Source organism: Myxocyprinus asiaticus, chromosome 40 (assembly GCF_019703515.2).
Source record: "Myxocyprinus asiaticus isolate MX2 ecotype Aquarium Trade chromosome 40, UBuf_Myxa_2, whole genome shotgun sequence".
Taxonomy (NCBI): domain Eukaryota; kingdom Metazoa; phylum Chordata; class Actinopteri; order Cypriniformes; family Catostomidae; genus Myxocyprinus; species Myxocyprinus asiaticus.
The window spans coordinates 32,834,638-32,859,533 of record NC_059383.1 but is presented as its reverse complement, the minus strand read 5'-3'; the positions used below and the strand labels follow the sequence as shown (position 1 = coordinate 32,859,533).

At 38.4% G+C, this 24,896-nt stretch overlaps 1 protein-coding gene across 5 annotated transcripts in view; it reads left to right on the top strand.

The window, feature by feature from the left end:
• Positions 1-24,710, top strand: part of ubap2a (ubiquitin associated protein 2a) — a 50,844-nt gene extending 26,134 nt beyond the window's left edge. For 4 of the 5 annotated variants that reach the window (XM_051680295.1, XM_051680296.1, XM_051680297.1 and 1 more), the window contains 14 exons: positions 5,805-5,998; positions 6,565-6,814; positions 8,212-8,251; positions 8,416-8,587; positions 9,383-9,440; positions 9,528-9,729; positions 13,331-13,419; positions 13,747-13,797; positions 14,104-14,185; positions 20,749-21,111; positions 21,255-21,359; positions 21,621-21,688; positions 21,815-22,006; positions 24,014-24,710. In XM_051680295.1, the coding sequence (XP_051536255.1) occupies positions 5,805-5,998; positions 6,565-6,814; positions 8,212-8,251; positions 8,416-8,587; positions 9,383-9,440; positions 9,528-9,729; positions 13,331-13,419; positions 13,747-13,797; positions 14,104-14,185; positions 20,749-21,111; positions 21,255-21,359; positions 21,621-21,688; positions 21,815-22,006; positions 24,014-24,109 (1,962 nt within the window). In that variant the 3' untranslated portion in view covers positions 24,110-24,710. Of the gene's footprint in view, positions 1-5,804; positions 5,999-6,564; positions 6,815-8,211; positions 8,252-8,415; positions 8,588-9,382; positions 9,441-9,527; positions 9,730-13,330; positions 13,420-13,746; positions 13,798-14,103; positions 14,186-14,797; positions 14,854-20,748; positions 21,112-21,254; positions 21,360-21,620; positions 21,689-21,814; positions 22,007-24,013 lie in introns of those variants that run through there. The other variant, XM_051680299.1, reaches the window with a different exon arrangement.
• The last annotated feature ends 186 nt before the right edge of the window (positions 24,711-24,896 follow it).

The window sequence follows — 24,896 nt, the reverse complement described above, 5'->3', positions numbered from 1 at the left end:
AAAGATTTCCACGCTTACTAGCAGGACTGGGTACAATATAGATTTTCTGACGTATCTCAATCTTCATTTGAACAATCTCGATATTGTTTCATAAAACCCAAGATCGATCTTTTACTAGATGTGCAACTCTCTGCAACGTAAGTAAATCACTCGCATGTGAGACTAAATTTCGCACTATGCAAATAAAATGTCTGCGATTCAGGAAAATATTCAGATTTCACTCACCAGTGATTGAGAAGTATAGCGGTGAAGAAGCACTGAGATCATTTCACTGTGTGTAGAATATAAACATTTTATTTGACTCTTTCTGTGTAATGCAGGGGTCCCCAAACTTTTTGCTGTCAGGGCCGGGTCACTCTGCTATGTTTTCAAGGGGGGCCGGAGTGAGCCTGTGGTATTTTTGTCACAGAGATTATTCTTCTGCTTTTATTACATTAATTAATTTTACAATTAAAATCCATTCACAGAACATTAGTTTAATATTGGTAACTTCATTGTATGTATACATTTCTCAGCAACTTGCTTTAAGAATGGCCTGCTTTGTCATTGCATACATACTATCTCTGTTCACTGACATGTGCATGTCAAGACATGAAGAGGGGGAGAAAGGTCCAGTCATTTCAACAGAACTTTCATTGTTTTATTATTGTAGGCTAACAAGAAAAAACTTAAAATTTGTGTGAAATGTTACATTTTAGCCTACTTCATCTTACATCAGTGGATCCATCCATTGGCTCAAAGAACTTAGATTTTGATTAATCTCAGTGACGAGTCTTTTTAATCTGTTCACCAAGATGCGTTCAGATTAGTTCATTGATTTGCTCATTTTCCATTTTTGCAAATAACTCTTTTGTGCCAGTAGTTGGAGCCAAATGACTGTCTTTTACGCTTTGAACGAGGAAAAAGCAGAGTTATTCAGGATCTGAAAAAGTCTAATCACCATTTATTAAAATTTGCATCTCAACAATTTTACTAAGAGCCTTTAGCACTGCAGTATTTAAGCATCATAGGCATTTCCCCACAAATGACAACAAGGCATATCTATCAAACTGTGAAATGCTGAGCTTAATTTTTTTATCATGCTATACAAAAATAGACAACACTAGCCTAAAAAATTATTATGACTTTCAATAAAGTCCATATGCCATTGTAATAAGTTGTTTATCACTCCATTTTATTCATAATTCATCCGGCTCATTTTCTTGTTGAACAAGATTTGAACAAATGACTTGCCTCCTCCTCTCATTTAGTTGTTCAGCAGATCCTCGTTAATGATGACTGGTTCATAAATTTCATTCGTGAACAAGTGTACCAGTACATTCAGTTCCTTCATGAATGAGAAGTCTTATCTCATTCAGACTTAAACGACCGACTCGAACTTCAGTGAAGGGGCGTATTCGTTCAGCGGGTGAAACCAATTAGATGCTCCTTAACAGCCTGCATTCGAAAGCTCTTGGAACACACTATAGTCAGTCTTACAGGCATGAAAATCCACCAAAGCAGTATCGCGCTTCCAGTGCGGGCCGGTCAAAACGTGTGACAGGCATGGTTCTGGTCAAAACATTTCGGAGGTCCGTAATCGTCCAGCGGGCCGTAGTTTGCGGACCCCTGGATAAATGTTTGTCCAAAGACAAGATCCATGCAATGCATTAGTCATTGACTAATGTCTCTTTCAGAATACATAATGTTATTTACAGTCAATTGTTGATCAACAACAAAATATATTTAATGCTAATCACAAATAGCATAGATGAGGTAAAGATTCAGACGCCCACACAATCTAATTTCTAAATGACAACGATTCTGTAATGTATATTTACATTCCCGTGGCATGCCTTTGTAATGCAGTCAAATTTAAATTCAAAATTCACTTCAAGATGCATTTTTAAATGTTGATCTTTTAAACTTTATATGGCATCTACAAAATAAAGGTCGACCGATAGTGGATTTTACCAATAACGTAAACTAAGTTGGGCAGTACCTGCCGATAACCGATTAATCAACCTATAGTTTTTAAAATTGATACTGAATGAAAAAATAACACACTAAGTAAAATAGTGCTGAACTTTATTACAAAATTAAATGGTACTGACTGAACCATGAAAATGTATTGTACTTTTTTAAATGACATAAATATATATATATATATATATATATATGAACTAATATTCTAATTTTAAAGTCAGCTGATTTTTAAATTGACGTTGTTTCCTTAGTCCATAAGAGGGCGCAATAAATACATAAACCGTTCAGCACCATTATATTATTGCATAGAACATTCCTATCCTGGCTGTTAAAAAAAGAGCATTTCATTTTCAACTAATGTGCATAAAATAAATAAATCAAAAGTTTTAGTCGGTCCATATTCTCAAATGGTAAGTCAAAATTAAAATGGGGGGGGAAACGCTTCAATAGACCGTTCACATGGTGTTACACTTGCACTGATTCCTTCTACTCCAGACTCAAGATTTATAATAACAGCGAAATTCCACATTGTTTTTTATTCAGTACAGTTGTATGTAGAGTAGCAATATTCACAGATAGCAGTGGTATTCGGCTGAACTCGGTGGTGAAGCAGCTCAGACTATAAGCCTAGGAAAAGGGGCTGTTCAAACAGATGGAACACAACAGACTGGAACCGAACGCGAGGATCTCGAGACACACGTTTCCAAGTTGAACATCTTTCCTGACAAAGCATTTAAACAAATCATTGCTTAATCTGAGAAACGCTTGTAAGAAAGCAAGACGCAACAGCCAAAGACCTCCACCAACTGTAAGGGGCTGTTCACACCAAATGCTTTTGCAACCATCCATTTGTTTTTCTATGTAAACGCGCGCTAGATGAATGTCTTTGTTTCCCTTTGTTTTTGTTTATTCAGCGTTTCGTGCAGGAGCGCTGTTTTTTAGATATTGTGTCTAATTAAAAAGAACTTTAAAAGCATACTGAGACACCTGCTTTCTGTTAAAATGTATTTGTTGCACTGTGTCTAGCCTTTTTTAGCACAAGAATGTGATCGATCTGAAGTCATTGTATTACAGTGAGGATAAAAAAATTGAATTGAAATCAGATGCGTTTCTGATTTGTTTATACATTTCTCTCGGCTGCATGAAGATATTAATTTGCTTTCTCACGTTGTTAGCTTTAAATATGCAACTTAGCTGGCTGATGGATGCATAAACGTGACCAGCTGGATATAAACTAATGCAAATAGATGGTAATTGATGGTAACAATTGTGACATTTAAACATTTGGGTAGGACTTGCATGTATTTTTGTCACATTGTTCTAATCGATTGAAGTTAGCTTTAATGTTACCGTCCTCTCAGCCTTGTCGGCAAACATACTGCTGTTCTCTACTAATGCAGAATCTAGTCAACAAATTAATTACTTTATAATGATATGACAACGTGTACTGTAGTGTATTGTATACATACCTTTTCGTTGATGTTTTAAATCCGCATCTGAAGTGTTCCGCTCCATGCAGAGTGAAGTCTCACATGTCAAAACAAACTCCACAAGGCATCAGTGAAGTGATAGTTTTAATATATGTGCTACCGAAGCAAGCACGTGAAGTTTTTATTTCGCCTCTAGAGGCCACTTTCATACTGTATAACGCCAGTGGACCCTTCCCAGCTGCTCCAGCACTGGACGCAATGGGGGAAAAACTATCGGTGTGGATTTTTGCAGATAACCGATATTTACAGAACTCTGTTATCGGTGCAGATTAATCGGCAAAACTGATATATCGGTCGATCTCTACTACAAAACACAGCGCTCCTGCACGAGACACTGAATAAACTAAAATGCAACGGCCAAAGACGTTTGTCCAGCACAGTGAGTTACAAACTGCAGGGTGCAGCCACGATTAGCTAGGAGTGTGACATAATCTCTGTTCAGTGTAATATTTTTATAGCCACCGATGCTACAAAAATACTGGCATTAGCAAGATCTGACTAAATTTGCTACCCGTGCGCTGTTTGATCACAGCTGGCTACTTTCAAACGCTCACATTCGTGTGTCTGCCCGTGCACTTGTGTCTCATGATGAATGCAGTGCTCCTGCACAAGACTCTGCACTGTTTTTAATCAAAATACCCCTCTTTAGGTGATATTAATGTAAACACAGCTGTTAATGAATTACCAGTGTAAATAGACAGGATGAAATCTGCACTGTCTTGATGAGATATTAAAGCAAACACAGCCATTAATGTATAAGCAGATGGACAAATTCTTCAAAATGTTAGATTTGTGCAATGTCTAAATGTATATAAGCTACATGCTGTCTTTTATAGGCATTCAGGCATTCTTACTGCATCAAATCAATATTAATATAGATCTAATAATCACACAGTAAAGAGTGTCAAATATTGAAGTACAATCATTTGCATTAAATTACCTTTTTTAATGTTTTTAGATGATAATTTTTTTAATGTTTAATTGCTACTGTTGCTGAAAAACTTAAAGCACTGTTTACTCTGTTTCTATTTAATTACTGGCTCTTGAATAATACCTTTGCAAGCTTGAAACAAGTTTTACAAGAGAAACACTGAAGGCCTCATTGTTTTAATTTAAATTGTTAATATTTATATAAAAAAACAAAAAACAATTGTACAATAACTGTTTTATTGCATATTTGCTTACAAGTTACCAAGTTAACATAGAACTGTTAATAAAGCTTTTTTCTGCTTGTTTTGCTTTTAACTTTGCATGTGAGAAACAGGTTAAATCGTTTTTTTTATTTATTATGCAGTTTTCTAACAGGATGTATTCGTTGCGCCCTTTTGTGGACTTAGGACATTTTAAATGTATATATTTACAACTTCATTGCATTTTTGCATAGATTGAAGCAGAGAACATTTTGTCAGAACCTTTTACAATTTTAATACCCTTATGTCCAGTTTTTGTAAATCACTGAAATAAGCGTTTTTCTTCAGAATCGTGAGAGAATCGTGATCTTTATTCTAAGCAAAAAATCTTCAATCAATTTATCTAGTTCTACAAATCAATGTAAATACTTGTAAATGGTATAAATGATGCATTAAACAATAAACATGTAACAAAATATAATATATTTAATATAATATCCTATTTATTGATGGAATACATGGATTTGTACATTTTTAAAAAAGCCCATTTATTTTATGACCAAAATTATGAAAAATTAATAAAATACTGGTAACTTTTATATTTTCATAATGTACCTAGTGAGAAGGTCCCTTGTATAATCAACAGCATTAGCTGGGAGAGACTTTCTTTCATATGTAAGAAAAATGGACATTATAACTGAAATATACCCATATGAACTGATATGGGTTCAAATCGAAATCAGAATCGATGGGTGTTCCATACCAGAATGGAGCCAGGTGGTCGAAGTAGAGGAGTTGAAAAATAAGAGTGATTGGTTACAGCGGTTACATTTTGATGAAAAATTATGAAAAGATTTTTTTCTTCTTTGGAATAACGAGCATTGAATGAATCATTCACATACTACCCACGAGTGTGTATTAAGAAAGTAAATAGGGTCAGTTTTGATTTCATGTTGATTTTTAATGTAATTGGTTTCAAGAAGATTTGTAAGCCAAAGTTCAGAAATGAATAATCATAAGCAGAACATCGTTATTTTGTATGTTGTACTTTTTGACAGGATAAATGCTGTATATCTTTACAGCATATTAAGCCTATACATGTTACACAGTTGTACACTGTATGTGTTTGTTTTCATGTTTTGTCGGTATTAACAAAATATAGTGCTAAACTTAAAACACACTGTCTGAAGTCCTTGTTTGTGTGTTTGCACACATTCAGATTCCCTCCTCTGCGGTAGAGATGCCCGGCTCGGCAGATGTGTCTGGTTTAAATGTGCAGTTTGGTGCTCTGGACTTCGGTTCGGAATCTGCCCTGTCAGACTTTAGCCAGTCTGAGAACTGCAATAGTGAACCCATGAGGGAGGCTGCTGTGGTTCCTCAATCACAGAGCAGCCTTTATTCTAATCCTATCAGGTCAGTCAATGAAACAAACAACTAATGGAATGTTAGTTCACCCAAAGATGAAAATTGACCTCATTTACTCACCCTAATGTTGTTCCAAACCCAAATGACTGACTGACTTCCATGGAACACAAAAAGAGATGTTAGGCAGTATGTTAGTCTCAGTCACCATTCACTTTAATTGCATCTTCTTTCCATAAAATGCTAGTCAGTGATGACTGAGGATTGTCATTGTGCCTAACATTTTTTTTTTTTGTGTTCTACAGAAGAAAGTAAGTCATACAGGTTTGGAACAATATGAAGATAATAATGATACTATTTTCATTTTTGGGTGAAACCTTTTATGAAAACAAAATGGTCTTGCTGGTGTCTGATTACTCTTTAAAGTAAATATATAAAGTACATTTTGACTTTTGAGTGTTTATTTATTTTTATTTTTTTCAAGCAGTGTACCAACATGTATTGCTGTTTTTCCCAGATCTCTCAACGCATGGCTTTTTTCAAACCACTGTCGTATCTTGTTACAAAAATGCTTTCCGTTCCGCATGCTAATAAGTTTCCTGTGATCTGCCCCGCAGTGAATCTCTGGCCAGTCCAGTCCCATTGCTGCTGCCTCTGGCCTCCTCTGACACCATCTACCCCTCTCCCTCGGTGCCTCTCCCCAGCCTTGCCCCCTCCCACACCAACCCCAAATCAGTCACAGCCCCCTCTTCCTCATCCTCCTCTTCCTCTGCTGCATCATCGGCGGGTAACAGCTTTGACTGTGGTGTTACTCCTCACTCAAGACTGACCTTCTCTCAGAGCAAGGAGACCTCTGGACCTGTGACGGTGGGTGCAGAGACCGCAAGCTGACATTATGAAACTTCTGTAACTTAATTCGTTTTAGACATTTTTCAGTTTTGGAGTTTAACTACTAAATCTAAATTTGTCGGTTTAAGGGTTAGGTCAACCAAAAATTCTTTATTTTTTATACACCCTCAATGTGTTTCAAACCTGTGGGATTTTCTTTCTTTCATGGAACACAAAAAGAGATATATTGGAAAATGTTCTGAGTGCTCTTTTTCTTAATGGGGATTGGGACTGTAGAGCTCCAAAAAAGACAAAAAGGCACCATAAATGTAGCCCATATAACTCATGTGCTATATTCTAAGTCTTCTGAAACCGTACAAATGAGGAACAGATTAAAACTTGATTAGATTAAGTCATTGAAAATATTCCCCTCTGTCATAGCTCTCGAAACATTATACCAGGTAAATTGTGCACAAAACGTAAAAAAGCAGTGACTTGTGACATCTTGATGTCATCTCAATGTGCCATTTTCAAATTGAATGTATGCTAGATAGAGAATTTAGAGCTACAGACTTAAAGGATAGTGAACCCCAAATTGTATTACTTACTTTCTTCTGCAGAACACAAATTAAGATTTTTAGGAGAATATCTTAGCTGTTAAGGTCCAGACAATGGAAGTAAATGTTGCCCAGAACTTTGAATTTCCAAAAATCACAGAAAGTCAGCACAAAAGTAATCCATAAGACTCCAGGGGTAAATCCATACCTTAAGAAGGGATATGATTGGTGTGGGTGAGAAACATCAATATTTAAGTCCTTATTTACTATAAATCTACACCCGACCAATAGGTGGTGATTTGCACGAAGAATGCAAATCGCCAAAAAGCAAAAAAAAGAATGTGGAAGTGAAAGTGGAGATGAAAAAGGACTTGAATATTGATCCACACCTATCATATCACTTCTGAAGACATGGATTTCACCACTAGAGTTTTATGAATTACTTTTATGCTGCCTTTATGTGATTTTTGGAGATTCATAGTTCTGGCCACCATTCACTGGCATTGTATGGACCTATAGAGCTGAGATATGCTCCAAAAAAATCTTCATTTGTGTTCTGCAGAAGCAAGAAAGTCATCCAGTCATCTGGGATGGCAAGAGGACGAGTAAATGATAAGAGAATTGTAATTTTGTGGTGAACTATCCTTTTAAATTTATGTCTGTTCCCCACACAAAGCTATACAATGACTTCAGAATACTTTGGAGTGTAGTGCACGGGTCGTATGGTGCTCGACAGCCTCAGTCCGCATTGATAGATGCACTCTAGCTGGACATTCTGCGAAATATCTTCAAATGGGTTTGAAACAACACGAGAGTGAGAAAATGATTTTTGGGTGACTTTATACTTTACAATGCTTTGTGTGTTTGTCACTCTGACAGAACGGTTTTAATGGTGTGCGGACCTCTGCTGCTTTAGACAGTAAGTCAAACTCTGGTTTTACTCTTCTTTCTGTGTTATGCGTTAGAGTGGGGTTTAAGCTATTACTTAAAACACTCTTTAACTGCTTTTGTTTATTTATTATATGACAATCACCTTTTTCATCTTATATAACACACATTTATGCCATCCTCGTCTCCCCTCAGCCACATCGAGTTCCTCCACTCCAAAACGAGAGTCTCCGTCTCTGGTCAACAGCACAAGTGTTGCCCCCTCTGCCCCATCTTCTCTGTTGCCCCCTTCTGTTACCCCACACAGCTCTTCTCTGCCCAGTCTGGCTTCTGAGCTTTCTTCTGCCAGCTTACCTCCCCTCAGCAGGTGAGCAAGTAATAGACGCCATGAAACTGCATTCACAAATAGGGTTGGGGATCGCCAACTACCTCAAAATACAATGCACATCACAAAACATATTTCATGATTCATTACATCACGTTGGATCACTGTATCGAATTGGATCACAATTGAAACTGCAGCGAAACCCAGTGTTTCCATGAAAGGCCATATGTGGGACCGGTTTTGATTGCTCTTGCATGATTCACATCACATTACTGTACATCATAGAAGGTTTAAAAAAATAAATACATTTTATGTTGGTTTTAGAGGATCCACTTATTTATTTGACCATGCTTCTTTAATTGAACTAAAGGAAGTTATATAAATGCACAAATAATAATAATAATAATAATAATAATAATAAAAAGATGCAGTCATCCAAAATATCTATGCAATAATGTGAAGAAAAATAATTGTGATATATTGATAGATGGTTGTATTGGCAGCCCTATTCACACACATTTAACCTACATAATTTGAGATATTTCTAAACAGAAAAAAAATTAAGTGGGCAAAGATGTAGGGTGGAACTGAATTTTTTTCCCATCAGGATCTTTTCAGAGGATGAAAAAATTAAAATTTTGCTAAGATTAGGAAAACATAATAGTGTTTAGAATGATGCACAATAAGACATTTCTTTAGACTGTAGTCAATTTCGATGTCATTGTCAGTGTTTAGTGGATTTAGACTTGTTTTCATGGGAAGAATGTTTGGTCTCATGCCTCATATCCAGTGATGGGGCTGATTATATCTGTAAATCTCTGTCTCTTTCTCCTGTAGTCACTTGAACAGTGGCCATTCCTCTGTCTCGGCACTTTGCACCACTTCTTCACTTACAGTGAGTTTTTCAGGGCACACAGACACGCACACTCTCCTCGCCATCTCCACTGTCTTTAACACCACCTCTGTTTGTATGTGTCCACAGTATACAAGTGTGGACAGTGTAAACTCTCTCGCTCCCTCGTCGATGGCATTCTCCCCGTCTGTGTCCGCGCTGCCCAACAGTAGTGTGAGCAGCTCAGTGAGTGGCAGCAACAGCCTGCACGGGTCTGGAGCTCTGGGTCATGGCACCAACGGTACCATGCCTTCTGGTGTAAGGACCACCCCGCTACTGTCTTCCTCCAGTGGTGAGAGAGCACACACATGAAGATTCATTTGATCATACCTTACAATACTATACTAGCTTAAGTAAGATACCAAATAGTATCACAAAATATTCTTTTATTTCTTTTCTTAATTATTGGCTTGTTTGTTTATAGCATGGGAAAGCTACTAATTTATAAGATGCAGTCCTTATGTATGGTATTGTTTTATACTGTGCTTGCTACTTATCCAAGCAATTTTCACCTGAAAATAATACAAACAACAAAAATGAAAAAAAAAAAAAAAGGAAATATCCCACGGACTTGCCTTGAAGGAGTGACCCAAGCCGTATCAGAATGGCATAAATTTGGGGGTTGGCACTTTTATGTTATTGCAGACATAACTTTGACAAAAATGTAAATTTGTTTTGAGCAAACAAAAGTACTGAGTAATAATGAAATTATCATTTTAAAAATGTTGTAACACTGCCAGTATTTTAAAGCTTGGGTACTGCAGTACTACCATACACACACCTAGACATATTTTAATACTTATTTTATTGGGCAGAAGTCTGTAAAGGCCCCAGCACACTCACAGAGAAGTTCTTCTTCATTCTTTACTCTGAGCCAAAAATAATTTAGAAACAGCTGAGCAATGATGTACTGTTTGCGAACATTCAGACACTGGCAACGCTACAAGGGGAGGTGTTTAGAGGTACATTTAAATATGAGGATGCTCAAGACTACATGTAAAACATCAACTAATGTGACATTAAATTGGTTATCAATGACTTCATGCCACTCTATGAGTAAAATTCACACAAGATCAGTAAAAGAAGCTGTTTTATCCATTTGATGATCATTTAAATAATTAGGGCTGCAACTAACAATTATTTTGTTAATCGATTAATCTAATGATTATTAGAACAATTATTCAGCGATTGTTGCAATGATAAATCATTAGCACTTAAGCGATTAATCAGCTTGTGCCCCGACTTAAAAGGCTGTATTAAACGTGCTTACTAATAATAAAGAGGACAAAATCATCTTTTAAAAATACCTCTAAATGACATTCACTGAAATTTAATTCAGTAAACAAATTCATTGCAATAAATCCTATTGTTATCAAGTGTTTTCTTGTTTTCCATTTAAAATTGTCTAAAAATCCTTAAAACAAGATACATTTACTTGAGAAGTAATATATAAGATATTTAGATTTGCTTTAAGAGAATGAATCTTAAATATAAGTGTATTTTGTCACTTGGTTATACTTCTGCGAGTGCAGTAAAGACAAAATACACTTATATTCAAGATCTGTTCTCTAAAAGCAAGTCTAAATATCTTATATGCTGCTTCTCAGGTGAATGCATCTTTTTTATTTAGATATTTTAAAATATTTGTATTTTTAATATTATATTCAGCATTCTCAGATAAAAAAAAAAAATTTATTCTGCAGTATAGTTCCTAAAGTAAATGTACATTGTTTTTAAGGAGTTTTAGATATTTATATTGGAAAACAAGCCAAAACAAAAACAAATCAAAAACGTATTTTGGTGCAGTGTATAATGGGGCGAAGACTACCCTCTCTCACCTTTCTGTTCACTTCAATCCATCTTTAACTCACAAAAAAACAAACTCTCTCATTTTTTTAATTTTTATTTTTTATTTATCCCCTTTTCTTCCAATTTGGAATGCCCAATTCCCACTACTTACTAGATCCTCATGGTGGCGTGGTTACTCAACTCAATCTGGGTGGCGGAGGACAAGTCTCAGTTGCCTCCGCTTCTGAGACCGTCAGTCTGCGCAACTTATCACGTGGCTTGTTTTGCATGACACCGCGGAGACTCCGCATGTGGAGGCTCATGCTACTCTCTGTGATCCACACACAACTTACCACGTGCCCCATTGAGAGCGAGAACCACTAATTGTGACCACGAGGAGGTTACCCCATGTGACTCTACCCTCCCTAGCAACCGGGCCAATTTGGTTGCTTAGGAGACCTAGCTGGAGTCACTTAGCACACCCTGGATTCAAACTCGCGACTCCAGTGGTGGTAGTCAGTGTCAATACTCTCTGAGCTACCCAGGCCTCTAAACTCTCTCTTATTAATAAAGCTGCGTATTGCCAATTTTCTTCACGATAAGAAATGCACAGTGACACATATATTATGATTCAAAAAGTCGAGCCATCACGTTATAATCAAGCTGCATTAAGCGTGTGCCCTCGAGGGATGAGTGTCCCCACGACAGAGTGTGCTTCAGCAGGGTGCAGTTTCAATCTCTCCCCTTAGATCAGGACATTCATGCAACTTATAGAAGAGGCGCTGACCGCAGAGAAATGCCAGTTTCGGAGTTTGTTGTTATTTACATGATGCTTCCTTATTATTTGAACTTTAATAAAGCTATAACGCATTAAATATAACTGCATTTAAGATGTAACACCAGGGTGTTTCCTTTAAAGAGCTCCAGCTCCGCTTATTCCACAATGAGAGTGCTTCTGTATTTACTTTGTATTTTTTTTATTATTATTCCCACATACTTTGTGATTTACATCACCTAAAACTGTTTGGAAAGTTTAGAGTGCATCTGGATTCTGGTGCGAGCCGCAGTGCTCCTCTCGCATCAAACGCTAAACGCTCATCATTAGCGTTTAATGTGATCTCATGTTACGTTCAATGAGATTAAACGACTATTCGACAACAAAAAATTTTGTTGACAATTTTTTATTGTCGACATTGTCGATAACGTTGACTAATTGTTTCAGCCCTAAAAGTGATATATATATATATATGCAGTTGAAAATGCATAATTTGTCTTGTTTACATTCTGAATTTATGGCGTTAATGTGCTAACATGCTAAAAGTGGACATTATATGCATCGGTTACACACTGTTATTGTAATTTATGATGACACTGATACTACTGCAAAGATGGGTGTATAAAAGAGTGTTAATGGGTGGATTACACACAAAAGAATGATGGTAAGAGAGGCATATCTTACTTTGGGCAGATGTGTAAATGGCTTTCGTCTGCAGATGGCACATGAGTGAGTGGGCACTTAAGAGTATTTAAGAAGATTCGATTCCTTTAGTAGACTAATTAGTTTAAAAATTGCATGACATGTTCTTGGAAAATGTCTCTACACGAACGATCATACAGATGTAGGTAAGTTTGCACCAGCTCTCTAATAACTCTGCACGCCGGTGTTCATGTTGACCAGTCTTAACTGACTGAATGGGAATTAGCTGTCAGCCTCAAAGTAGGTGGAGCTCAAGGTGGACCAATGGCAGTAGAAATTTTCCTGAAAGTTTGCCCTGGCAAGCAGTTACGAACCACTGAAACAAGCTCAAAAACACCTTATTTTTGGCCAGATTTAGTTTTAAATTACATCACACCTGTTTGTTCTTCGATTTTGTAGGAAGCGCGCTGGAGCCTTAATTGTCCTGTCTACATGTGTACAAAGTGCATTCAAGCATCTATTCAAAACTTTAAAAAAAAACAACAACCTGAAAAGGTGCTTATCATTTTCATGTGTATTATTTAAGCTAATCAGCCACTTTTGCATTGAAGACTTCACCCTATCCATAACTCCCTTAGAAAACGTAGACCTGTAGATTCACTGATCTATCTTGTCTGTCTGTCTTTAGGTAAAGCTCCTAATCTGTCTCAAGGAGTTCCTCCACTGTTACCTAACCAGTACATCATGGGACCCGGGGGTCTGCTGCCCACCTACCCAGTAAGAACCCCATCTCTTAAATCAAAACAGATCAGCTTTCACTCCTCTAGAAAGCAGCTGGATCAGTATTTTTTTTTTTTGTTTTTTTTTGTCCATTTTGTTTGGGGTTGCGTGTTTTAATGGTGTTGCCTTTGTTTATGGTGTATTGCATAATGGAATGTTGTTATAATTGGTGTGCTTCTGAATAAAGAGTTATTGCAGATTTATTTTTTTTGCTGTGTATACATAATCTCACCCGGTATGAGTGCTGAGTCTGTGCAGTATGTGAATAATACTGAATATTGCAACATTTATCGTCTATAATGCTCTGTTGTTTATGTTCCACAGCAGATTTACGGCTATGAAGACCTTCATATGCTCCAATCCAGAGTACCAATGGTGAGTCAAATTCTCATAATTAAACCCAAATATGAATCCACTTGGCCTAGGCCAGTCGCAATTATTACATAGTGCCCTGATCACAATTATTTAATGTAATCATGACTATTTGAGTTAACTATAATCATTGTGACCAACAGTGTCAATAAATGACTCATTTTAAGATGTATGCATACTATGCTTAAACAGCGACATGAACAAAACTAGAATTAAATAAAAAATGATTTAAACTAATTATTTGTATGACATTTAATCGCCAGTTGTGTTTTCAGTCTGCAATCTTTTCACATTCATTGATCACTGTAGGATTATTATGGAATCACATTCCCAGGGCCAACTGCTACGCTGTCTGGCAGAGACGGGAGCCTTGCCAACAACCCTTACTCAGGTACTACACCTCTGTTAATGCTGATTGATTTGGTTACTTTTTATTGGTCTGTGAACTTTGATTCATATAGAGAAACATGCCATTAACAGGAAAATATTCATTTAATTCTAAAAATGTTATTGGAAGCGCTAATCACTTCAATGTTCCTCGAAGAATTGGTTGGCATCTGGGGCCTCAGTTGTAAGGTTTTACATAGTTTTTACACAAGAATATGCAGGCAATTTTAATGTAATTTTAATTTTACAAGCGTAATTATGGCATCTTCGCAACACAGATCCCTTCTATAAATCTTAATTTGTGCAAGATTGTGTGCACAATCACAATATTTTAATGCAACCCATTCTCCTATCTGAAAATAATGTTGTTAGGCTTGGGTAAAAAAAAAAAATCCAACTAATCACAATCTTTATTTGAACAAATCTGATATTGATTCATAAAGGTTGATCTTTTAGTCAATGCCGGGGGTGCTCATTGCATCGATCGCGATCGACCAGCCAATCGCAAGACAAACACTGGTTGATCTTGTTAACAGGCCAAAAGGGAAAGAGTAGAGATAGAAACTACACAAATAACTAGAATCTTAAAGATAATTTTTTGATTTCCTCATTTCAGTACCCACGTGCTGTTTGACTGACTGTCAGGTGTCTGAGAGCACTCACAGATTTGCGGTAAAGTCGATACATGCCTAAACAGTAACATACACTTCAAAATTCTGCATAAAGGCCCTTCTTGATGAGGTATTAATTTAAACACAGTCATAAATGTTTAAAGTGAACATAAACAGTGTGACAAGAAGCAAACTTGTATGAAAACAGCAGACTTGAAATGTAAAATGCAGCCTAATAGACCTGCCACTTAGAGGTCTGCACGGGCCTTTAAATGAAACTTGACCTGACCCTACCCGAAATCACCTACTCTCTTTATAATTTCTTCTCTAAGCATGTATTGTTACAATAGGCTGTATTTTATGTAAGCATTGTAGGCAACATTCGTTATAGTAAACATACACAGTTTTAACAAGGCACGGTGGCCCCTCAGGCACAAAAACATTAGCTTACCGTTTATGAAGCGCTGAAACTTTGCGACACCTGCGCTAAAAACAAGCTAGATGTAGCGCAACAAATGAAACCGAACACGGGGATCTCGAAATGCGTTTTTGAAAATTGAAGTTCTTTTTAATATGACACAGTGTCTAAAAATGTGCCGGTTATGCGCAAGACATGGTGCAACAGACAAAGACGTCCATTTAGCATGTGTTTAGATTGGAAAACAATTGAAAAACAAAAAGATGCATGCAAAATCACAGTCTGTGTGAACTGCCCCTAACCTGTCTGTTCGAGCGTGTCTTGCTTGTGCGCAAAATAAGTTAGGCATGCCTATTTATATTTTCATTAATTACTAACCTGACCCAAAGTCGAAAAACTGACCAGTAGAAGACCACGTGGGGCTCCACTTCTGTCAGCCAAGAACAGAAAACTGAGGCTGCGGTGGGCGCAGGCTCATCAAACCTGGACAGTAGACGATTGGAAAAACATCACCTGGTTTGATGAATCTTGATTTCTGCTGAGGTGCACAGATGGTATGCCCACTGCAGCCTCAGATTTCTGTTCTTGGCTGACAGAAGTGGAACCCGACATGGTCTTCTACTGTTGTAGCCCATCTCCTCAAGGTTTGACATGTTGTGCATTCTGAGATGCTATTCTACTCACTACAATTGTACAGAGGGTTTATCTGAATTACCGTAGCCTTTCTGTCAGCTCGAACCAGTCTGGCCATTCTCCGTTGGCCTCTCTCATCAACAAGGCTTTTCTGTTCACAGAACTGCTGCTCACTGGATGTTTGTTTTTGGCACTATATAAATAAACTCTAGAGACTGTTGTGTGTGAAAATCAAAGGAGATCAGCAGTTACAGCAATATTCAAACCAGCCCATCTGGCACAAAAAATCATGCCACGGTCAAAATCACTGAGATACATTTTTTTCCCCATTGTGATGGTTGATGTGAACATTAACTGAAGCTCCTGACCCGTATCTGCATGATTTTATGCATTGCACTGCTGCCACACGATTGGCTGATTAAATAATCACATGGGAAAAGTAGTTGTACAGGTGTACCTAAATAAAGTGGTCGGTGAGCATACACAGTGCATTCATAAAGTATTCAGACCCATTTTTTCACATTTTGTTATGTTGCAAACTTATGCTAAAATGTTTTAAATTATATTTTTTTTCACATCAATCTACAATCCATACCCCATAGTGACAAAGCAAAAACCAGATTTTTAATAACTTTGCAAATGTATGTGGTGCTGGGTAGTTCAACGAGTATTGACGCTGACTACCACCCCTGGAGTCACAAGTTCGAATTCAGGGTGTGCTGAGTGACTCCAGCCAGCTCCAACCAAATTAGCCCGGTTACTAGGGAGGGTAGAGTCACATGGGGTAACCTCCTCGTGGTCGTTCTCGCTCTCAATGGGGCGCGTGGTAAATTGTGCGTGGATCGCGGAGGATAGCATGAGCCTCCACATGCGGAGTCTCTGCGGTGTCATGCACAACGAGCCACGTGATAAGATGCACGGATTGGCGGTCTCAGAAGTGGAGGCAACTGAGACTTGTCCTCCGCCACCCGGATTGAGGTGAGCAACCGCCCCACCACAAGGACCACTAAGTAGTGGGAATTGGGCATTCCAAATTGGGAGAAAAGGAGATAAAAAAAAAAAACTTGGGGGGCCTGGGTAGCTCAGCAAGTAAAGACGCTGACTACCACACCTGGAGTCCCAAGTTTTTTTATCCAGGGTGTGCTGAGTGACTCAAGTCAGGCTTCCTAAGCAACCAGTTGGCAAGGTTGCTAGGATGGGTAGAGTCACGTTGGGTTAACTTCCTCGTGGTCGCTATAATGTGGTTCTCGCTCTCGGTGGGGCACATGGTGAGTTGTGCGTGGATGCCGCTGAGAATAGCGTGAAGCCTCCACGCGCTAGGTCTCCATGGTAATGCGCTCAACAAGCCACGTGATAAGATGTGCAGATTGACTATCTCGGACACAGAGGCAACTGAGATTCGTCCTCCGAAACCCGGATTGAGGCGAGTCACTATGCCACCACGAGGACTTGAATTTGCCACAGATGGACTCCAATAAAAGTATAGAAACATAACTGATATTTCAAGTTGTCAAAAATCTGGTTTTTGCTTTGCCATTATGGGGTATAGATTGATGTGAAATTTTATTTATTTATTTATTTTTTTTTAAAGCATTTTAACATAAGGCTGCAACATCACAAAATGTAAAAAAAAAAAAAAAAGTGAAGGGGTCTGAATACTTTATGAATGCACTGTGTATATAAACTCAGCAAAAAAAAAATGTCCTCTCATTTTCAACTGCTTTTATTTTCAGCAAACTTAACGTGTAAATATTTGTATGAACATAAAAAAAGATTCAACAACTAAGACATAAACTGAACAAGTTTCACAGACATGTGACAACAGAAATGTGTCCCTGAACAAAGGTAGGTCAAAATCAAAAGTAACAGTCAGTATCTGGTGTGGCCACCAGCTGCATTAAGTACTGCAGTGCATCTCCTCCTCATGGACTGCACCAGATTTGCCAGTTCTTGCTGTGAGATGTTACCCCACTCTTCCACCAAGGCACTTGCAAGTTCCCGGACATTGGCCCTAGCCCTCACCCTCCGATCCAACAGGTCCCAGACGTGCTCAATGGGATTAAGATCTGGGCTCTTCGCTGGCCATGGCAGAACACCTGACATTCCTGTCTTGCAGGAAATCACACACAGAACGAGCAGTATGGCTGGTGGCATTGTCATGCTGGAGGGTCATGTCAGGATGAGCCTGCAGGAAGGGTACCACATGTGGGAGGAGGATGTCTTCCCTGTAACACACAGCATTGAGATTGCCTGCAATGACAACAAGCTCAGTCCGATGATGCTGTGATACACCACCCCAGACCATGACAGACCCTCCACCTCCAAATCGATCCTGCTCCAGAGTACAGGCCTCGGTGTAACGCTCATTCCTTCGATGATAAACGTGAGTCCGACCATCACCCCTGGTGAGACAAAACCACGACTCATCAGTGAAGAGCACTGTGTGCCGGTGATGTCTGGTAAGGACCTGCCTTACAACAGGCCTAAAAGCCCTCAGTCCAGCCTCTCTCAGCCTATTGCGGACAGTCTGAGCACTGATGATGGGATTGTGCATTCCTGGTGTAACTCAAGCAGTTGTTGTTGCCATCCTGTACCTGTCCCGCAGGTGTGATATTCAGATGTACTGATCATGTGCAGGTGTTGTTACATGTGGTCTACCACTGTGAGGACGATCAGCATTCCTGTCTCCCTGTAGCACTGTCTTAGGTGTCTCACAGTACGGACATTGCAATTTATTGCCCTGGCCACATCTGCAGTCCTCATGCCTCCATGCAGCATGCCAAAGGCATGTTCACGCAGATGAGCAGGGACCCTGGGCATCTTTCTTTTGGTGTTTTTCAGAGTCAGTAGAAAGATCTCTTAAGTGTCCCAAGTTTTTATAACTGTGACCTTAATTGCCTACCGTCTGTAAGCTGTCAGTGTCTTAACGACCGTTCCACAGGTGCATTGTTCATTAATTGTTTATGGTTCATTGAACAAGCATGGAAAACATTGTTTAAACCCTTTACAATAAAGATCTGTAAAGTTATTTGGATTTTTATAAAATTATCTTTAAAATACAGTGTCTTGAAAAAGGGACGTTTCTTTTTTTGCTGAGTTTATATATATATATATATATATATATATATATATATATATATATATATATACATACATACATACAGTTGAAGTCAGAAGTTTACATACACCTTAGCCAAATACATTTAAACAATTCACAATTCCTGACATTTAATTGTAGAAAACAGAGAATGAAAATGATTTATTTCATCTTTTATTTCTTTCATCACATTCCCAGTGGGTCAGAAGTTTACATACACTTTGTTAGTATTTGGTAGCATTGCCTTTAAATTGTTTAACTTGGGTCAAACGTTTTGGGTAGCCTTCCACAAGCTTCTCACAATAATTTGCTGGAATTTTGGCCCATTCCTCCAGACAGAACTGGTGTAACTGAGTCAGGTTTGTAGGCTTCCTTGCTCGCACATGCTTTTTCAGTTCTGTCCACAAATGTTCTATCAGATTGAGGTCAGGGCTTTGTGATGGCCACTCCAATACCTTGACTTTGTTGTCCTTAAACCATTTTGCCACAACTTTGGAGGTATGCTTGGGGTCATTGTCCATTTGGATGACCCATTTGCGACTGAGCTTTAACTTCCTGGCTGATGTCTTGAGATGTTGCTTCAATATATCTACATAATTTTCCTTCATGATGCCATCTATTTTGTGAGGTGAACCAGTCCCTCCTGCAGCAAAGCACCCCCACAACATAATGCTGCCACCCCCATGCTTCATGGTTGGGATGGTGTTCTTCGGCTTGCAAGCCTCACCCTTTTTCCTCCAAACATATCAGTGGTCATTATGGCCAAACAGTTCAATTTTTGTTTCATCAGACCAGTGAAAATGTCTCCAAAAAGTAAGATCTTTGTCCCCATGTGCACTTGCAAACAGTAGTCTGGCTTTTTATGGCGGTTTTGGAGCAGTGCCTTCTTCCTTGCTGAGCAGCCTTTCAGGTTATGTCGATATAGGACTCGTTTTACTGTGGATATATATACTTGTCTACCTGTTTCCTCTAGCATCTTCACAAGGTCCTTTGCTGTTGTTCTGGGATTGATTTGCACTTTTCACACCAAACTTCGTTCATCTCGGGGAGACAGAATGCGTCTCCTTCCTGAGCGGTATGATACAGATGTGGTACCTTCAGGCGTTTGGAAATTGCTCCCAAGGATGAACCAGACTTGTGGAGGTCCACAAATGTTTTTCTGAGGTCTTCACTGATTTCTTTTGATTTTTCCCATGATGTCAAGCAAAGAGGCACTGAGTTTGAAGGTAGGCCTTAAAATACATCCACAGGTACACCTCCAGTTGGCACCAATTAGCCTGTCAGAAGTTAATTGGCTAATTGCCTAAAGGCTTGACATCATTTTCTGGAATTTTCCAAGCTGCTTAAAGGCACAGTTAACTTAATGTATGTAAACTTCTGACCCACTGGAATTGTGATATAGTCAATTAAAAGTGAAACAGTCTGTCTGTCTAAACAACTGTTGGAAAAATTACTCATCATGCACAAAGTAGATGTCCTAAACGACTTGCCAAATCTATAGTTTGCTAATATTAAATCTGTGGAGTGGTTAAAAAAATTAGTTTTAATGACTTCAACCTAAGTGTATGTAAACTTCTGACTTCAACTGTATATACTTTATAAAACATTAGTATTTTGCTTTCATATGTAAGCAAAAACATTATAACTGAATATAACCCAAATTAATTGAAATCAAATCAAATTTGAATCTAATCAAGAGCTTGTAAATCGGAATCGAATCAGGAAATCCAAATTGATACCCAGCCCTACCTCTTGGTATTTTGGTAAAACAACAGATTCTCTAATCCTTTTCTCTCCATTTACTGTAGGTGACGTCACAAAGTTTGGTCGAGGTGAATCCAACTCACCAGCACCCTCTACCAGTCTGTCTGCAGCTCACGCCCCACAGACAGCGCAGCCTCTGCAGGCTCAGAATCAAGGACAGGGCCAGCCTCAGCCGCAGGGCCACCACAACACCCAGCAGACCTTTCTAAATGCAGCTCTGCCTCCTGGATACAGCTACACTGGCCTCCCCTACTACCCCGGAATGCCCGGCATGCCCAGTGCGTTCCAGTATGGCCCCACCATGTTTGTGCCACCTGCCTCCGCCAAGCAGCATGGCATGGGGCTCAGCAACCCCACGACTCCATTCCAGCAGCCCAGCGGCTATGGCCAGCATGCCTTCAGCTCAGGTGAGTACAGCTTAACCAGGTCAACTCACGCTTACTATGCTGTCACATAAATATTGGCTTAATCATAGAGTAAATGCGGCAAAATTTATATGAAATGTTGTATACTCAGCTGTGAGTTTGTTCAAAGTATTGTTTCTTTCAAGGGTACGATGACCTGACGCAAGGCCCCGCAGGAACTGAGTACAGTAAAGGCTACAGTAACTCCTCTCAAACACAGGCCAAATCTGTTGCCACTGGCCCAGGAAAAGGTACAAGCAAACATCTCCATCTTCAGTTCAGAAGCTTTTATGCGTTTAATTCATCTTAAAGGAATAGTACCGAAATATGAAAATTTTTATCATTTACTCATCCAAGGGGAAGGGAGGGTTTGAAGCAATATTAGGGTGAGAAATAATGAAATAATTTCCATTTTCTATTTCTTTACAATCTTAGGATAACATGATTTTGATTAATTCACCTTGTCTTCTAAATAAACATTTAAATGTAAAAATTTAAATCTTGCATTTCAGGTATCTCTGTGACGTCTAGCAATTCTGGGGTGCCAGACATCAGTGGAACTGTTTACAATAAGACTCAGGTAAAACTTGCCTTCCTCTACACCCTCCATCCAAATAACCAATCCTCTTCCTGTAGATTCTAATATTTTTAATGTCATATAATAATGTGTATATATATAATGACTATCACCGTTTTTCTCCTGCAGTCGTTCGATAAGCAGGGTTTCCATGCTGGCACGCCTCCTCCCTTCAACCTCCCCTCAGCTCTGGGTGGCACGGGACCTTTGACCACCGGTGCAGCTCCCGGTTACGCTCCCGCTCCATTCCTTCACATTCTGCCGCCCCACCAGCAGCCCCACTCACAGCTGCTCCACCATCACCTCACCCAAGATGGACAGGTCAGTCTCTCTCATAATTATTCTCACTCCATACCTATTTTTTCAGTCTGCATGAAAAACATTTCAAATGAAACTATGCATCTCAACTTATTCACATCAAGTTTGAATTATTGGTGTGGTTTTTTATTTATTTTTTATTGAAAGTTTTAGGTAATTTAAATTTTTACTGTTCATTCAGGTTTTTAATTCAGATAACTTTAAATCTTGTTGATAATAACGACAATTTGGCATCTGTTGTGAATAGTTTTGATTTGAAAATTTGCAATTAATTTATACTTTAATTTTGTTCAGTTGTATCGGAGCCAGGATCTGAAATTAACCTGAATTCCTTTTTTAAAATTGTTTAATATTTTATTATATTCTTACAAGGCCTTTGTCATAACTAGAAAACATATTGCGTGTTTAATGTTAGAAAAAGATATGCCATCATAAAGGGAAAAAATGCCCCTGAAAACAATTCCAAGGAAGCAAATATCGCCAAAATTTCAAAATGACAAAACATTAAGCTTTCAGTGGTCTTAATCACAAGTCATTGGTCAGGAAATTAGCAAGAATTGAACAAATAGATAAAGTAACTTGGTATGGGAGAGTTTTTAAGCCTTGTGGGTAAACTTGCAGACAGCTTTTTACAGAAAGAAGAGTCAATGTTAAAGGCGTTTCCGGTTCAAATCTGGACTCTGACCAGGACAAAACATGAGACTGATGGACTTGTTCTCAAGCCACTTCTTTGTGGTCTTTGCAGTGTGGGCAGGAGCATTGTCTTGTTGAAAAATAACATCTGAGCATTCCTCTTTAGAAATCAACTTTTTTATTGTGGGAAGCAAGCCTTTCTGCAATATTCTCCTTTACTCCAAAGCATTCATTTGATTTTCACAGTGAACAGCTCATCAGTACCAGCAGCTGAAAAGGCTCCCCACACCATGACACCTCTTCCTCCATGCTTCACTGTGGTAGAGATGCATTCACTATTGTATTTCTCACCAGAGTTTCTGGAGCATCACCATGCAACTCAAATCGTGATTCATCACTCCACACAACTCTACTGAACCACTCAGAACCATATTCTGCCAGAAACCTTATTCTGACTTTGTTTTTCTGAGACAGCAATGACTTTTTAACACATCTTCTAGACACAAAACCTGCATTAGATGACCTTCTGGTTATTGTTCTTCTCAAAAGATTCATGTTTTCTGAGGTCTTGAATTCTGCTGACAGTTTTTGTAGGCTTTTTTCCTGTTTTTGAGAACTGTAAATTTCAGCAGGTGGTCATCCCTGCATGAAGAGGCTTTGGGCCCGCCAGATCCTTTCTTTCTGGCAACATCACCTGTTTCAATGCGTTGACCTATTCTCTTAATAGCTGATGGAGAAATAGGGATGCCTGTCACAGACCAGCCATGTGGTTTCTCACAGCAACCCCTGCATGATATTTGGCTTTTTTGGAGCAGATTTTCTCTTCTTTACCTTGGGACTCCCAACACTGCATACTGTAGATCTCGCCCTGCTCTATCACTCCTGGTTCCATTTATGAGCTTGTTAATAGAACTTTGAACTAAAGACTTACCGTTTAAGAAAAAAAAAAAACATCCCAGAAGATAAAATTGTGTACACCCAGACGTGTTAGTTTGAATTTTATATCAAAGATTTTATAATGATTGGACCTTTGCATACAAGACTATATAAGTGAATTTCCCTGTTTCCAGATTTTTCCCAAACAGTTCATTGCAGCAAAAGTTAATGAGCAAATGGTGGCACAGAAGTGCCCCAGCAGTGCATGTTTAATTCTTGCTAATTTACTGACCAATGATTTTTTTGTGGAGACTGTTAAAAGTTTTATGTTTTGCCATTTTGGGCTTGGCCCATTTTTTTTGCCCAGGAATGTATTATTTCATATCAACATGATTGCAAATACAAATGTGTCAAGACCGTAATCTTTCACCCTCATCATGAATAATGATCTCAGCCAAGGCTTGTAAACTCACTTGTCTAATTATGTGCTTGCTCGTGCAGGGTGGGCCGAGCCAGAGAAGCCAGTCCAGCACCATGCAGCAGAAGACCCAGGTCAACAAGTCCAACTATGGCAGCTCCCCATACTGGGGCAACTGAGCGCAATCGACAGAGCAGGTGTCATCCCGCACCTGACGATGCGCCGAGCAGAAGGGCAACCATACACACTACCATCATCCTCCTCTCACCTCCCCTTTTCAAAGTTTTGGCTGTTGTATGTAAAGTATATTTATGTATGTATTTATACAGTCTATATGTATGGTAGGATATAAAATGTGGTTTTTCTGCATTTTGTTTTTGGATGTATTTTTATTTTATTTTTTTCATTGCTAAATGGTTGAAGATATGATGACAGAGAAGTGATGAGAACTTAACAGAAGGGTTAATATACTTGAACCAGAGCAGGCATCATGACTAAAAACATGGGAGTTTTTATTTTTATTTTTTGTAAACATAATCCTAATAATGTATGTACATTATTGCTAAGCTTGATCACTTGATGAAGCCTTTTTTTAAACTTTTGTATTTTGCCCTTCACCCGTGATCTTTTCTAACAAGGGGTATTTTAATTTCAGTGCTTAATTTGTTCCCTCTGCACTTCATTTGTGACCATCAACAAATTGGCAAAAAGGTAGCATTTTAGATCAGATTTTATGTTAACATTGGTTTTACCCGTGTCAAAATAAAACTGTCCAGTTTATTTGGTTTTGCCTGATTCTTGAGAAATCTTATCACAAACAGCATTAAAGGATACATTTAATTTATTAAAAAATAGTATATCAACATAATTGTCTCGATTTGTTGCATGAACAAAAAGCCAAAATTAAAAAGCCAAACTTACACTGTAAATGCACTTTCAGTTACTATGCCAAGTATCAATTGACAA